Source organism: Pristiophorus japonicus, chromosome 15 (genome assembly GCF_044704955.1).
Source record: "Pristiophorus japonicus isolate sPriJap1 chromosome 15, sPriJap1.hap1, whole genome shotgun sequence".
NCBI classification, from domain to species: domain Eukaryota; kingdom Metazoa; phylum Chordata; class Chondrichthyes; family Pristiophoridae; genus Pristiophorus; species Pristiophorus japonicus.
In genome coordinates, this window is record NC_091991.1 from 31642825 (window position 1) to 31658905 (window position 16081).

The window sequence follows — 16081 nt, forward strand, 5'->3', positions numbered from 1 at the left end:
TTCCCTCCTTAGTCGGGTCGGACGGTGCGAGGCCCGAGTTTTGCAGCCGGAGCGTAGAGGCTGACAGGCGCCGAAGCTGGGCCTGAGAAATGCGGCCGGGTCGTTGTCAGCAGTACCCGGTAAGTCGACTGCTGACAACGCCTAGGGTCGGCGTTCCTGCTGTGTGTGTTTGTGTTGCTTGTGAGGCCCCAAATAAAATAAGGCATTTTAATTATGTCTGAGTTGTTTCTGAGTGCATTCCCCATTAATGCAAGGTGTTCCAGCAGAGAGTGAGTGAGTGAGACATGTCTAGGGTTGGCGTGATCTCACGTGGTCTGGAAAAGTCTCTGGTCTGGCACTGGTCAGGTCCCAAGGGTCCTGGACCAGAGTGGTCCAACTATATTGGGAGAATCATAAGTTGCCTTGGAGAAAAACCTAAAAGGGAGGAAGGAGAACATATTGGAGTGGTAGGGAGAGGTGAATAGATGGAGAACGTTGAAAGGCTATGCTGATTTACTATCATAGAATGGTTACAGCACGAAAGGAAGCCATTCAGCCTGTCGAGCCCATGTGGCTCTCTGCAAGAGCGCTTCAGCTAGTCCCATTCCCTATGCCTTTCCCCGTAGCCCTGCAAATTTGTTTCCTTCAGGTACTTATCCAACTCCCTTTTGAAAGGCACAGTTGAACAACCTGAAGCAATTATCCTTTTATATATATATTTAAAAATCCAAGTAAAAAGTGGTGGTGTAGGTGGAATGTCAGTTTTAAAATGATGACTTCCCGGGCAGCTACAGTAGTAGAATCCTATTTACGGAATTGTAAATTAAAACCCTAAACCTGACCTCCGCATTCAACCGTGCATGCCTTCATTGGAAAGGATTGTCCAATTCTCAGCTCAGCCATTGAACCGAGAGTTGAGTAGCCACACATGATGAATGCACGAAAGAATTGAACTAGGCCATTCAGCCCTTTTGAGTCATTTTTTTTTCCATAGTCCACATGCACTTTTGTTAAATTATGTTATGTCTTCAGTGCTATACTGAGTGAATGCTGCATTGTCAGAGGTGCCATGTATTGGATGAGACGTTAAACCGAGGCGTCGTCTACCTGTTCAGGTGAACGTACACGATGCCACGTCACTATTTGAAGAAGACCAGGGGAGTTCTGCATAGCCAATATTTATACCTCAACCAACATCGTTAAAACAGAAAAACTGATTATTTATCTCATTGCTGTTTGTGGAACCTCGCAGTGTACAAATTAGCTTCTGCGATTGCATACATAACCATCTACAAGATGCACTGCAGCAACTCGACAAGGCTTCTTCGACAACACCTCCAAAATCCGCGACCTCTCCCACTTAGAAGGACAAGGGCAGCAGGCGCATGGGAACACCATTACCTGCAAGTTTCCCTCCAAGTCACACACCATTTTGAACTATATATCACCGTTCCTTCATCGTCGTTGGGTCATAATCCTGGAACTCCCTCCCTAACAGCACTGTGGGAGCACCTTCACCATCGGACTGCAGCAGTTCAAGAAGGTGGCTCACCACCACCTTCTCATGGGCAATTAGGGATGGGCAATAAATGCTGGCCTTGCCAGCGATGCCCACATCCCATTAATTAATTTTTTTTTAAAGTTTATTTCAAGGGCCCTACCTAGCTTTTATATAATCTCTTGAGGAAAGGTTCTGCAAAATATGCTTAATTAGTTCAAACTCCCTTGAATGTCTTTTATGCTCATTATCTGGCTGCATAACTTAGTGTCATCTCCAAAGCTTACAGCATTATTAGCAGAGATATGCTCCTGCGTATCAGCTATAAATAATGTGAACATCAAGGATTGTGCGGAACTCCCCGAGTATCTTTGTCCCAGATAGACCTTATTCCATTTATCATCGCTTTCTGCTGGAAGACCAGCTATCAGCCTAATCAGTTAATTGGCTGCTAATTCTGCGAGCAAGGCGAGCTGGCTGATAATTCCCGGGAAGAAGGAGACCTAGCCAGGCTCGGGGTCCTGACGGTCAGTCGGAGAATGCCATCGATCGTGACCACAGACAATATTTGCAGCCCCGGTTGCCATTGGATCCTAACTGGAAAAAAAAAGACAGACTTGCATTTGTATAGTACCTTTCACGACCACCAGACATCTCAAAGAACTTTACAGCCAATGAAGTACTTTTGGAGTGTGGTCACTGTCGTAATGTGGGATACGCAGCAGAAAACTTGCGCATAGCAAGATCCCACAAACAGCAATGTGATAATGACCAGATGATCTGTCTTTTAGTGATGTTGGTTGAGGGATAAATATTGGCCAGGACACCGGGGATAACACTCTGGCTTTTCTTCGAAATAGTGGCTATGGGATCTTTTATGTCCACCTGAGAGAGCAGACGGGACGTCGGTTTAACGTCTCATCCTAAAGACGGCACCTCCGACAGTACAGCGCTCCCTCAGCACTGCCGGCGAGAGGTAAAGAGAGCTCACGGGAGATGACGCCGACAACAACTTGTATTTATATAGCGCCTTTAACGTAAGCATCCCTAGGCACATCGCAGGAGTGTTATCAGAAAGAATTTGACACCGAGCCACAAGGAGCTATTAGGACAGAAGTGGGTTTTAGGGAACATCTTAAAGGTGGAGAGAGAGCTCGGGAGGCGGGGAGGTTCAGGAAGGGAGCTCCAGAGGTTAGGGCTGAGGCAGCTGAAGACTCACTCAAGACTGGCAGTCTGGGGAAACTTAATGGAGGATTCAAAAATACCGTTTTGTGAAAACTGAAATGACTTAAACCGTTCGAGAAGTTGACCCCGTTAGTGTCTCGATATGTATTTGGAGAAAGACACAAATAGTAATCATAAACCCCTGAAGGAGAGCTGAGTAATAGTCAGTTGGCAGAACTAGGCCATTCAGGCAGCAAATTGCATCGCCAGTTTCTTGCCTTATTTAAGCAGTGGGACCTCTTCGATTTCCGAGAAGACCTTCTGATGTAGGATCCCTGCACCTGAATCACCATAAACCCGTCTCCTCTTTACAAATGCTCACTGACCTGCTGTGTATTGCCAGCATTTTCTGCTTTTGTTTGAGTACAAAATAACTTGTAATCGTTTTACACTGTTCAATTACAGTATATGTACTTTAAATGTTGGTGAATTTTTGTAGTCTTTAAGATTCTAGGGTAGATCTAGAGAAGATGTTTCCAGTTGTGGGGGAGAGCAAAACTAGGGGCCATAAATATAAGATAGTCACTAATAAATCCAAGAGGTCAGGAGAAAGTTCTTTACCCAGAGAGTGTTAGAATGTGGAACTCGCTACCACAGGGAGTGGTTGAAGTGAATAGCGTAGATGCATTTAAGGGGGAAGCCAGATAAACACATGAGGGAGAAAGGAATAGAGGGATATGTTGATGGGGTGAGATGAAGGGTGGGAGGAGGCTCGTGTGGAGCATAAAGGCCACTGGACCTGTTGGGCCAAATGGCCAGTTTCTGTTCTATACATTCTGTGTAATTAAGGTAAAGGATGTCAATGCTGGGAACAGAAAGTAGTTGTATTCTGAACAACTGGTGTAGGTATCAAGTACTTCCAAGCTAGATACAGAGTAATGATACCTCCTCTTCAAGCCCACCTTGTACCTTAACCTCTAACTTTCGAAGAGCACCCTCGACTGCAAAGCCGTGAGAATATTTTTCTTTCCATACATCGGCTATTCTTCGGACCTCTCTGAGGGAGCCAACTATTTGTGTCGGGCAGTTTCTGACACTGGGAACTAGGTTGAGACTTTCCAAACTTACTTCACACAGGAACTCTGCAACCAATATAGACTTCCCATCAGTCTGGGCTAGATATGTGCCCAGAGGTGAAAGGAATGTCTGCAAATCTAGCGGCCCTGTAACAAAATAATCCATATATAGTCAACAATGATAAAGAAAGACTTGCATTTCTATAGCGCCTTTCACGACCACCGGGCGTCACAAAGTGCTTTACAGTCAATGAAGTATTTTTGGAGTGTAGTCACTGTTGCAATGTGGGAAACGTAGCAGCCAATTAGCGCACAGCAAGCTCCCACAAACAGCAATGTGATAATGACCAGATAATGTGTTTTTTTTTTGTTATGTTGATTGAGGGATAAGAACATAAGAACATAACATAAGAAATAGGAACAGGAGTAGGCCATATGGTCCCTTGAGCCTGTTCCGCCATTCAATAAGATCATGGCTGATCAGATCATGAACACAGCTCCACTTCCCTGCCCGCTCACCATAACCCCTTATCGTTTAAGAAATTGTCTCTTTCTGTCTTAAATTTATTAAATATTGGCCAGGACACCGGGAATAACTCCCTTACTCTTCTTCGAAATAATGTCAAGGGATCTTTTACGTCCACTTGAGAGAGCAGGCTGGGCCACAATTTAATGTCTCCTCTGAAAGATGGCAGCTCTGACAGTGCAGCACTCCCTCAGCACTGCACTGGAGTGTCAGCCTAGATTTTTTTTTTTGTGCTTAAATCCCTGGAGTGGGACTTGAACCCACAACCTTCTGACTCTGAGCGAGAGCGCTGCCCACTAAGCCACGGCTGACAATGATGGTATATTGTTCAGCGCCTTTATATTGTTGTGTGAGGAAATGTTTTTTGAATCCCTCCCCAGCTTGGTATAATAGATGGGGAGGGAAAACTGTTGCAGTCACGTATTGCTTGAGGTGACCATTCCATTCAATTCCATAAAGGTGCAAGTCAGTTTTCAGTTTGCAGTTTGATCTATTCCCAGTGCACATCTAAGAAGTTGAGTCAGGTCAATATTGAATATTTTTACAGGATTTTAACCAAACCTTACAAGCACTTCTCCATCAGACACTGGGTTATTTTCAATTATGGCACAGGAAGTGCGTCTACATTTAAAATCTGTAAATCACCTCAGAATAATTTTTCTTCTTCTGCTTGACCAAGCTTTAGGTAACCTGCGCTAATTTCTACATATACGGCTCGGTGTCAAATTTTTATCGCACTGTACTCCTATAAAGCGCCTTGGGACGTTTCACTATGTTAAAGGCGCTATATAAGTACAAGTTGTTGTTGTTGTAAGTTGCTCCACCTTTTATCTGCTCATGGTGTGCAATGTTGCCCCTAATTTTATTTCGGCCGCACGGCCCATTTAACGGGCTGCGTGGCCCATCCAAACTTCCGCGCATGCGCGTTTTTCTGCATTGGGAAGCCGGCTCATCGGCTGCGAGACAGCGGAGCGGCCGCACAGCTTAAAGGGAACATTGGGTGTCGTGTGTACCCAATGGTGGCGCATGTTTTCTTGGGGGGGGCTCGCACATGACTCTCGGCCTCCTGTGCAGTATGTGTTCCCAGGGATTTGGATTTGGTGATCACCAACTGTAACTGATGCTTTCTTGTATCTGAGATAAATCTTTGAACAGTAGAGGAACGTAATACTTTAAGCAAGACATAATAACTATCTTCTCTTCCAGAATCTCTTTGTAGGGAGAAAAATAAAGTTTTCACTTCTGTACGTACCATGTACTTGGAGTCATTTTCCAAGGGCGCACGAGATGACACAAAGATATGCGGCATTGTAGATAGCGTAGATGAAGCATAAAATTACAAAGGGATAACGATAGATTAAGTGAGCGTGCAAAACTCTGGCAAATGGATTTCAGTGTAATAATAACTTTTATTTATATGGTGTCTTTAACATAGTAAAACATCCCAGCAGTGTAACAAGACAAAACAGATAAATTTGACACCGAGCCACAAAAGAAGAAATTAAGGCAGGTGACCAAAAGAGGTAGGTTTTAAGGAGTGTCTTAAAGGAGGAAAGAGAGGTAGAGGTAGGGGGAAAGTTGCAGAGTTTGGGACCCAAACAGCTGAAGACACGGCCACTAATGTAATCAAATGTGAGGTCATCCACTTTGGGTCTAAAAAGGATTGAACAGGAGACTTTCTAAATGGTGAAAAAGTTCAGAGACTTGGGGTTTAGAAACGTCATGGACAGGTACAGAAAATAATCAAAAGGGTTAATGGAATGTTGGCCTTTATATCTAGAGAACTAGACTACAAGGGGGTAGAAGTTATGCTGCAGTTATACAAAACCCTGTTTAAACCATACCCTGCAGTACTGTGAGCAGTTCTGGGCTCCACGCCTTGGGAAGGATATATTGGCCTTGGAGGGAGTGCATCATAGGTTTACGAGAATGATACCCGGACTTCAAGGGTTAAGTTACGAGGAGAGATTACACAAATTAGGGTTGTATTCCCTAGAATTTGGAAGGCTTAAGGGGTGACCTGATCAAAGTTTTCAGGATATTAAGGGGAACAGATAGGGTAGACAGAGAGAAACTATTTCTGCTGGTTGGGGAGTCTAGGACTAGGGGCATAGTCTAAAAATTAGAGCAGACCTTTCAGGAGTAAAATTAGGAAACAATTCTACACACATTAGGGTGGTAGAAGTTTGGAACTCTCTTCCACAAATGGCAATTGACGTTAGATCAATTAATATTACATCAGAGCTTGATAGCTTTTTGTTAACCAAAAGTTTTAAGTGATATGGGCCAAAAGTTTTAAGTGATATGGGCCAAAAGTTTTAAGGGATATGGAGTTAGGTCACAGAGCAGCCATGATCATGGTGAAACAGGCTTGAGGGGCTGAATGGCCTCCTCCTGTTCCTAGCAAGGAATCTTGTCTGCACTCAGCACCTATTGGAAAATCATAGAACCAGACACACTTACAGCACAGAAGGAGGCCGTTCAGCCCATCATATCTATTTCGGCAATCCAAAACTAATCCCAGTGCTGTCTATCTTTCCCCTTGAAGCTACAGTGGTCTCTGAGGAATGGCAGTAGGCGTGTGGCTTTCCGGTTCCCACTGTCGAAATATCCTTGAAAATGTATTCCTTTTAAAGAGAGACTTGCATTTATATAATACATTTCATGACATCCCAAAGCGCTTTACAGCCAAATAAATCACTGTTGCAGTGTAGGAAATGTGGCAGCCAATTTACACACAGCAAGCTCCCAAGCGATAATGATCAGATAATCTGTTTTAATGATGTTGGTTGAGGGATAAATATTGGCCAGGACACCGGGGAGAACTCTTGCAAAATAATGCCATGGGATATCTCTCTATACAGTTGAGCTGTTTATCTTAAACACCATACTCCTTTTATTACACAATATTGTTTGCATTTCTACTTGTATTTCCTTCATCAATACTGACTGCCTTTTTTGAATTGCTCAAACCAGCGCCTCTATGTCGACTGTGGTCCTATGGGGAAGTGGGATGAGAGCAAACGGCTGCAACGTGGAGTGAGAAGTGATAAGAAATAGGCTCCTTCTTTGCTGAAATATCTATTCTTCTGTAATCCCGTAAATATCTCCTGCAGGTGGAATTTTTGCGAGTGTACTGTTAATTTTTTTTTAAGTAAAAAAAATTCATTGTGGATGTGGGCACCGCTGTCAAAGCCAGCGTTTATTGCCCATCCCTTGTTGCCCTTGAGAAGCAGTTGGTGGTGAGCCACCTTCTTGAACCGCTGCAGTCTGTGTGGTGAAGGTACATCTTGATAAAATGATTAAACCAGTCCCACTTGTTTTCTAATTTAATAGAATGCTTCCAATTAGTTAGAGTAAAGGGCGTTTTTTTATTTGCTTGAGCTGTCCGTGACCCGTGGCTTCAGTCATTGCAAGTTATGGGAAAGGCAGCATTCACATCAAAGTCGTAAGAGTATTGACACATTGTCTTTTTTAAGCAGTACTGAGTGTATAGCAATCATTATATTGATCTGGCAAATCTGAATCATTTTGTAGTATGTTTGTGTCAATGAAACCCATTTAAACATGTGTTTACATCATATTTTCTGATTTCGCTCCTTTTTATGATTTTTCTTAACTTTGTTTTATTGAAATGTTGACATTTAGTTGGTCTTCATCTGCATTGGTAGCACAGCAGATAATTACGTTGTGATTTATGTTTTTTTAATGTGAAGTGACCTTTGTGTATTCATCAATCTGAGTGAAAAATTTGTTTGTTTTTATTACAGAGCAAGGAGATCGGATTCCAGCTGCACGAGGATTTAATGAAGGTTCTCAATGAGCTGTACACGGTAAGCATTCTGGCATTCCAGCTGTCTCGACAAACTAGTAGTCAAAGGTTTTAATTGCCCTTCAGAGAGTCTTCCCTTCTCGCTGGGCTGGAGGATCAGCCCAAGGTGAGTGAAGAGGACAACAACAACTACTTTGTATTTATATAGTGCCTTTAACATAGTAAAATGTCCCAAGATACTTTACAGGAATAATTTTTTTTTTAAATTGTCACCGAGTCATACAGGTATAGTGTCGAAATCCGGAGTTCCGGAATCCGTACTGTTCCGGAATCCGGACAGCCGAACGATCTGTGGCGGGGTCGTCCGGAATCAGGAACGCCTCCGCCGACCCGACCCCTCCCCTCCCCTCCCCGCCTCGGGCCTCCGCCGACCCCTCCCCTCCCCGCCTCGGGCCTCCGCCGACCCCTCCCCTCCCCTCCCCGCCTCGGGCCTCCGCCGACCCCTCCCCTCCCCGCCTCGGGCCTCCGCCGACCCCTCCCCTCCCCTCCCCGCCTCGGGCCTCCGCCGACCCCTCCCCTCCCCGCCTCGGACCTCCGCCGATTCCCCAGGCCCCGCCGGACCCCCCGCTCCTTACTTCCGCCCGCCCGACTCTCCAGGCCCCACCACCCGCCAAACTCCCCGCTCCTTCCCTCGCCACCCCACCCCCAGGCATTTTGGGATGTCCGGAAATACCCATAATCCGGAGCAGCCTTGGTCCCGAGTCTTTTGGATTTTCGACACTATACCTGTAAAGGAGAAACTAGGGCAGGTGCCCAAAAGCTTGGTAGGTTTTAAGGAGCGTCTTAAAGGAGGATAGAGAGGTGGAGTGGTTTAGGCAGGGTGTTACAGAGCTTAGGGCCACCAATGGTTGAGTGTAATATATATAGCTCCACCTGTGGACTTCTGTGGCACTGCAGCCAGTGCTGTTTATAATAAAGAAGGGAACAGGTCACTTGACTGAGTTCCAGAGTGTTCTGCCATCTTAAGGGTGTGTGTGTTTGTGAGTTACTGAAGATATAACAATGGCGACGAGGATGGAATTCGAACCCACGCGTGCAAGGGAAAGCTGGGTGCAATCAGAAATGCACCCACTCCCAAGAATGTCACTGAACTTCGATCTTTTTTTTGGTCTTTTGAACTATTATGGGGTTCCTACCAAATTTGGCTACAGTATTACATCCACTGAATGAACTATTAAAAAAACAGATCCATTGGAAATGGTCAGAAGAATGTGATACAACATTCAAGGAGTGTAAAAGCAAATTGGTAGAGAGCACCATGTTAGTTCACTATGACATAGCTAAGGAGATCAAGCTAGCATGTGATGCCTCTCTGTCTGGAGTTGGGGCAGTGATCTCTCATATGTTACGTCGTGGGGAGGAGAGACCAATTGCTTTTGCTTCACGCACTCTCAGTGCCAGTGAGCGTAATTATGCGCAAATCGAAAGGGAAGCTTTGGCATTAATTTTTGGGGTCAAGATGTTCCACAAATACTTGGTAAACTTACGACCATATATCATTATAGACCATAAGTCCCTGACAGCAATCCTCCATCCAAAGTCCCCAGTTCCAACACTAGCTGCAGCCCGATTGCAGAGATGGGCTTTGATTTTGTCAGCATATACATATGATATTGAATACAGACGATCAGCTGATCGCAGTAATGCTGGTGCAATGTTTAGATTGCCTTCCCCATCACAAATTACACCCGATAGGGAAGAAGTGTTTTATTTTTCACACATTGATGAACTGCCAATCACAGCTGAAGAGATTGGTAGAGCAACCAAACGTGATCCAGTGATGTCAAAGGTGTAAGATTATATTGAAAACAGACGGTCAAACCAGGTAACAGACAAAGATATTCATCCATTCTTCATTCGTAGGAATGAATTCTATCAATAAAAATTGGGTGCAAGAGAGGTTATACCAAATAAATTCAGGTCCAAATTATTCGGAGACCTCCATGACCAGCACCTGGGAATGTGCTTGACCAAGAATTTTGCACGCAGTTACTTATGGTGGCCGGGTCTTCATAAGGATATAGAGTACATCATCAGTCAGTGTACGACATGTCAATTGGTAAGCAAGAATCCATCATCAGTACCATTACAGCCTTGGAAATGGCCTCCCAGGGTGTGGCAAAGGCTACATATTGATTTTGCTGAGCTAGAAGGACAACAATTGTTCATTGTGATTGATAGCCATTCGAAGTGGGTCGAGATGTTTCCAATGTGGAAAATAACAAGTAAAACATGAGATATTTTACGAAGATTATTTTCTTCATTTGGCCTCCCAAAAGAAATTGTTTCTGATAATGGACCACAATTTCGTTCAGAAGAATTTGCACAGTTCACGAACAAAAATGGTGTGAAACATATCAAGGTTCCATCGTACCACCCTGCTTCAAATGGAGCAGCAGAGCACACTGTACAAATTGTAAAACGTGTCCTCATCAAACAGATGTTGGATTCAATCCCAAAGAAACAACAGTTGTCATTGGACAACAAATTGGCTGATTTTTTAATTGCGTATCGTAATACTCCTCTCACAACTACTGGTAGAATATCAGCAGAGTTGTTTCTCAAACGACAGCCATGAACCAGATTCTCGTTGTTAAAACCAAACTTGGCCCAGTCCATAGAAGAGAAATAATTAAGACAGAAAGAGAATCATGATAGAGGTAGAGTAAAAGAGACACGCAGTTCAAGTGACCAAAATCGGCTGCCTGTGTCCTAATCCGCACCATGTCCCACTCAGCCATCACCCTCTGCTCACTGACCTACATTGGCTTCCGGTTAAACAACACCGAGTTCAAAATTCTCATCCTTGTTTACAAATTCTTTCACAGCTTCGCCCCTCCCTATAATCTCCTCCAGCCCCACAACTCCCACCACCTCCTCTAATTCTGCCCTCTTGAGCATCCCTGATTATCATCACTCAAGGTTATATCTTCAGTAACTCTCACACACACACACAGCCTTAAGATGGCAGAACACTCCGGAACTCTGTCAGTTATAGAAACATAGAAACATAGAAAATAGGTGCAGGAGTAGGCCATTCGGCCCTTCTAGCCTGCACCGCCATTCAATGAGTTCATGGCTGAACATTCAACTTCAGTACCCCATTCCTGCTTTCTCGCCATACCCCTTGATCCCCCTAGCAGTAAGGACCTCATCTAACTCCTTTTTGACCTATTCCCTTCTTTATTATAAACATCACTGGCTGCAATGCCACAGGAGCTATATATAATATAATGACTTCTTCATTAAGGAGGGAGAAGGAACAAAATAATCATACATAACTTGCATGGTTATACATAACAAAAGATATGGACTTATTTTGCCATAGTTACAAATCAAGCTTAACCACTTGTTTACCATCGCTCTCGAGCAGAACCTTCCAAACATGGTGTCGAATTTAAACTCATTCGAGGCAGATCCTGAGGAAAGTTTTCCTCCAAGGGATGCCCTTGATTTCCATTTGAACTCTCTAACTTCAGACTGTTTGTCTGCCTGACTCGGACTCCGACTTAAATTCTGACTTTCTCTTGGATTTGTTTCCAGTACATTGGATGTAGGATATGCTACTGGTGTATCAAAACTATCTGCTGAGTCCGAAATAATTGAATCATTTCCAACTTCAACTACTTTCACGTCTGTAGGTAAAATATGATCCATGTGAACAAACCTAACCTGTTCATGATCAAACATCTTGACCAAATATGTGCGAGGACCACATATCCTCACCACTCTTCCTGGTAACCACTTTAACCATTTATGGTGATGGTTCTTCACACTCATCTTCTGATTTAATTTCACAATTCGGCTATTGGCGGCTATTAGTGGGCGGTCCTAAAGCAGCTTATAAGGACAGGCAAAAGACTTTGTTTTGGGAATGAGAGAGGGGGACAATTAACCTACAAATAGTGGCAAGTGAAAACCACTATAGTATTAGCTGTAATGTACTTTATCTAAGTGCTCATTTCTGTTATCAGTCGACCAGTCCGCTACTACATTCCCTCATTAATATATTTAGCACAGCGTTTGTGCTCTTTGCTGCTTACAACCAATAGCCTAATCCACTGGCTTTTCCACCCTTTTATGGGGCGATACCTGCTGGCGATGCCTAGCATGTACCACTCCTGTGGGATGTTGCTCGGTTTCCAGTCAGCGCACAGTACACTCAATCACACATCCTTAAACAAACTTCAGGGCCACTCGCTGCAGTTACAACGTAGTCGTGGCTTTGAAGGCAGCACGGACAGCTCCATGATGCACTACCGTAAAATCACCATGCATGCCGTAAATCCGCAGCGAGGGCCCAACCATTGTGTGAGGCCATCTCCTCCAAGGAGCCTTTATTGTTCAACGTTTCAGAGTCACGCCAGGCCCTCTCTCCAGAGTCGCACTGCAAATTTAAGATGAAACCAACACTATTGTATAATGTAAATGCAGCCTCAATGTAATTCGTTGGCCGTGATGAGATTTGGCTCATTTCGCGAGATGCAAGAACATCTAAATCCATGACTCTCCTTTGACTGTTGCTGGGAAGTTGCATTGATTTATGGTGCTTCACTATTTTGATTCCGTTGATTGTACATTTTACAAGTGCTATTGAATTAATGTTGAGTGCTCGATCGATTTCCAACCTTCCAATCGTTGCTTTTACCATTAGTCCACCCAAGACTCACCGCTAAGTTTTGCTGATACTGATTGTAGCATTTCAATTTTAAATGTAAATCTGTCTAATCAACGTCTGTATTGGAACTGGGCTTGACCAGTATACTTTATTGAAATACTATTCGGCTTTTAGTTTAACACATGTGCCTTCACAGACAAACTGTATGAGGTTTGGAATAAAGTACTTTCTAATTAACCTAATTTGCAAATGCAATTTGAATGAATCTGTAGAATTTATTGTATGATCATGAAGAGAATATTCAAGTCATCTTTTTGAAAAACTTCTGTTTTGACATAGTGGGAAAATAATATTGGGGCAGAAATTCCGAGGAGAGCTTCCCACGGGCAAATCGAGAAAAAATAGAAAAAAAATGCGCACTTACCTGAAGCTACTGCGCCCGCTGGATCCACAGGCCTCCTCTCCCTGCAACGCGCAGCGCGTGCACGTCAGGACGTCTGCATGAGTCACGTGGACCTGGACACCCAATCACAGGTAAGTATTTTCTCATTCATAGTAATAGGAGATTTAAATCTCCTATTACTATGAATGAGAAAAACCCCAAAGCGCACAAACACTACATAAAACATTAAAAAAAACACCTCACACAATAAACTAGGAACAAACATAAGAACATAAGAATTAGGAACAGGAGTAGGCCATCTAGCCCCTCGAGCCTGCTCCGCCATTCAACAAGATCATGGCTGATCTGGCCGTGGACTCGGCTCCACTTACCCGCCCGCTCCCCGTAACCCTTAATTCCCTTATTGGTTAAAAATCTATCTATCTGTGATTTGAATACATTCAATGAGCTAGCCTCAACTGCTTCCTTGGGCAGAGAATTCCAAAGATTCACAACCCTCTGGGAGAAGAAATTCCTTCTCAACTCGGTTTTAAATTGGCTCCCCCGTATTTTGAGGCTGTGCCCCCTAGTTCTAGTCTTCCCGACCAGTGGAAACAACCTCTCTGCCTCTATCTTGTCTATCCCTTTCATTATTTTAAATGTTTCTATAAGCTCACCCCTCATCCTTCTGAACTCCAACGAGTAAAGACCCAGTCTACTCAATCTATCATCATAAGGTAACCCCCTCATCTCCGGAATCAGCCTAGTAAATCGTCTCTGTAACCCCTCCAAAGCTAGTATATCCTTTCTTAAGTAAGGTGACCAAAACTGCATGCAGTACTCCAGGTGCTGCCTCACCAATACCCTATACAGGACCTCCCTGCTTTTGTACTCCATCCCTCTCGCAATGAAGGCCAACATTCCATTCGCCTTCCTGATTACCTGCTGCAGCTGCAAACTAATAGAAATTAAAAGTGTTACACATTTTTTAAAGAAAAAAAATATTCCCAATTTAAAAAAAAAAAAGTTCGGGTTAGGGCTTAAAACAACATTTTCTGAGTGAGCAGGGTTTTAACATACATGTGTTTTTAAAATTTTTATTTTAATCATTTTTTTTCTATGTTTTTACACTTTTACGCCTGTAAAAGTTGGCTATGCGCCTGCTTTTTCAGGCGCAAAAGCTTTGAGGACATTTGCCGTGCAAGTTATGGGTAAATAGCCCAAACTTCCACATACAAATGTCCCCGCTGCCGATCTGCGGATCATCTGTCGAGCTCCAGCTTGACAGATCGGAAAAGCCGGTTTTCAGTGCTAGCGCATTGCGCGCTGAAAACCGGCTTTTCCGATGCCTTCCCAGGTTCGTAGAAACTTTGGAAATTCTGGGCCACTATCTCATTTGGTTGGCCTAATTTACTTAATGTTAATCTTATTAGTGTAATTAATATTTATCAGAGTGGACAAGGGAGGATTTATGGGTTTTCCATTATTAATGAAAATATATGGGTGATCAATTTTCCTAAAGGTGCGAGTTTGTCTAACTGTGGTGATTATTAAATATTCGTAGATTCATTTGGACGTCTTCAAATTCACTCCCGGTTTCCTGTTCTGGAGGCAGAAAGGGGTTCGTTGGGCAGACACTGGCATTTCAGTCAAGTGGCTTGTCCTCCTATAGAATCATAAACTCATACAGAAACAACAACTTGTATTTATATAGTGCCTTTACCGTAGTGTAACATCCCAAGGCGCTTCAGAGGAGTATTATGAGACACAAAATTTGACACCGAGCCACATAAGGAAATATTAGGGCAGGTGAGCAAAGAGGTAGGTTTTAGGGAGCGACTTCAAGGAGGAAAGAGAGATAGAGACATAGAGAGGAGGAGAGGTTTAGGGAGGGAGTTCCAGAGCTTAGGGCTTCGGCAACAGAAAGCACGGCCACCAATGGTTGAGCGATTATAATCAGGGATGCTCAAGAGGGCAGAATTAGAGGAGCACAGCTATCTCTGGGTGGGAGGAGAGGTTGTGGGGCTGAAGAAGATTACAAAGATATGGAGGCATTTGAAAATAAGGATGAGAATTTTCAAATCAAGGCATTGCTTAACCGGGAACCAATGTAGGTCAGAGAGGACAGGAGGGGTGATGGGTGAGCAGGACTTGGTACGTGTTAAGACACGAGAATCTGAGTTTTGGATGGCCTCAAGTTTATGTAGGGTAGAATGTGGAAGGCCAGTTAGGTTTGCGTTGGAATAGTCAAGAAAGAAGCCATTTGACCCATCGTGCCTGTGCTGCCTCTTTGAAAGAGCGATCCAATTAATCCCACTCTTTCCCCATCGCCCTGCAACTGTTTCCTTTTCCAGTACATGTCCAATTCCCTTTTGAATCTGCTTCCATCACCCTTTCAGCCAGTGCATTCCAAATCATCATAACTCATGTAGGGTTGGGACAGTAACTTAGCCTGGGGCCCATAACAGCTGAGACCAATCCTGTCCTCGGCTGCTACAACCCTCCGAGATCTATGCGCTCTTCCAACTCTGGCCTCTTGCGTATCCCCAATTTCCATCACTCCACCGTTGGCGGCCGTGCCTTCAGCTGCCTGGGCCCCAAGCTCTGGAATTCCCTCCCTAAATCCCTGCACCTCTCTCGCCTCCTTTTGCGACCACCCTTAAAACCTACCTCTTTGAGCAAGCTTTTGGTCACCTGTCCTTGCATCTCGCTATGTGGCTCAGTGTCAAATTTTATCCGCCGACGCTCCTGTGAAGCGCATTGGGACAATTTACTACATTAAAGAGCATTATGCATAATGCAAGTCGCTGTTGCTATCCACACACGATATTAATTCGAAGCGAGAGCCCTGGCGAAAGTTTGGTTGCTTCATACCGCAGGACCACTGAAGCAATTATCTCCTCACTGTAACCATGACGAGAGAGCTGACCTACGACCTTCCTCGTCTGCATTGCCCAGTGCCACATGACATGGTCCGTTTCCCCACCGAACTGTAGAGGCACTGCT

At 44.1% G+C, this 16081-nt stretch overlaps 1 protein-coding gene across 2 annotated transcripts in view; it reads left to right on the forward strand.

Moving 5' to 3' along the window:
* srgap1a (SLIT-ROBO Rho GTPase activating protein 1a) overlaps window positions 1–16081 on the forward strand; it is a 289071-nt gene that overhangs the window by 162478 nt on the left and 110512 nt on the right. For both annotated transcript variants that reach the window (XM_070900273.1, XM_070900274.1), the window contains exon 4: window positions 8014–8076. In XM_070900273.1, coding sequence (XP_070756374.1) covers window positions 8014–8076 — 63 coding nt within the window. The remainder of the gene's footprint in view (window positions 1–8013; window positions 8077–16081) is intronic.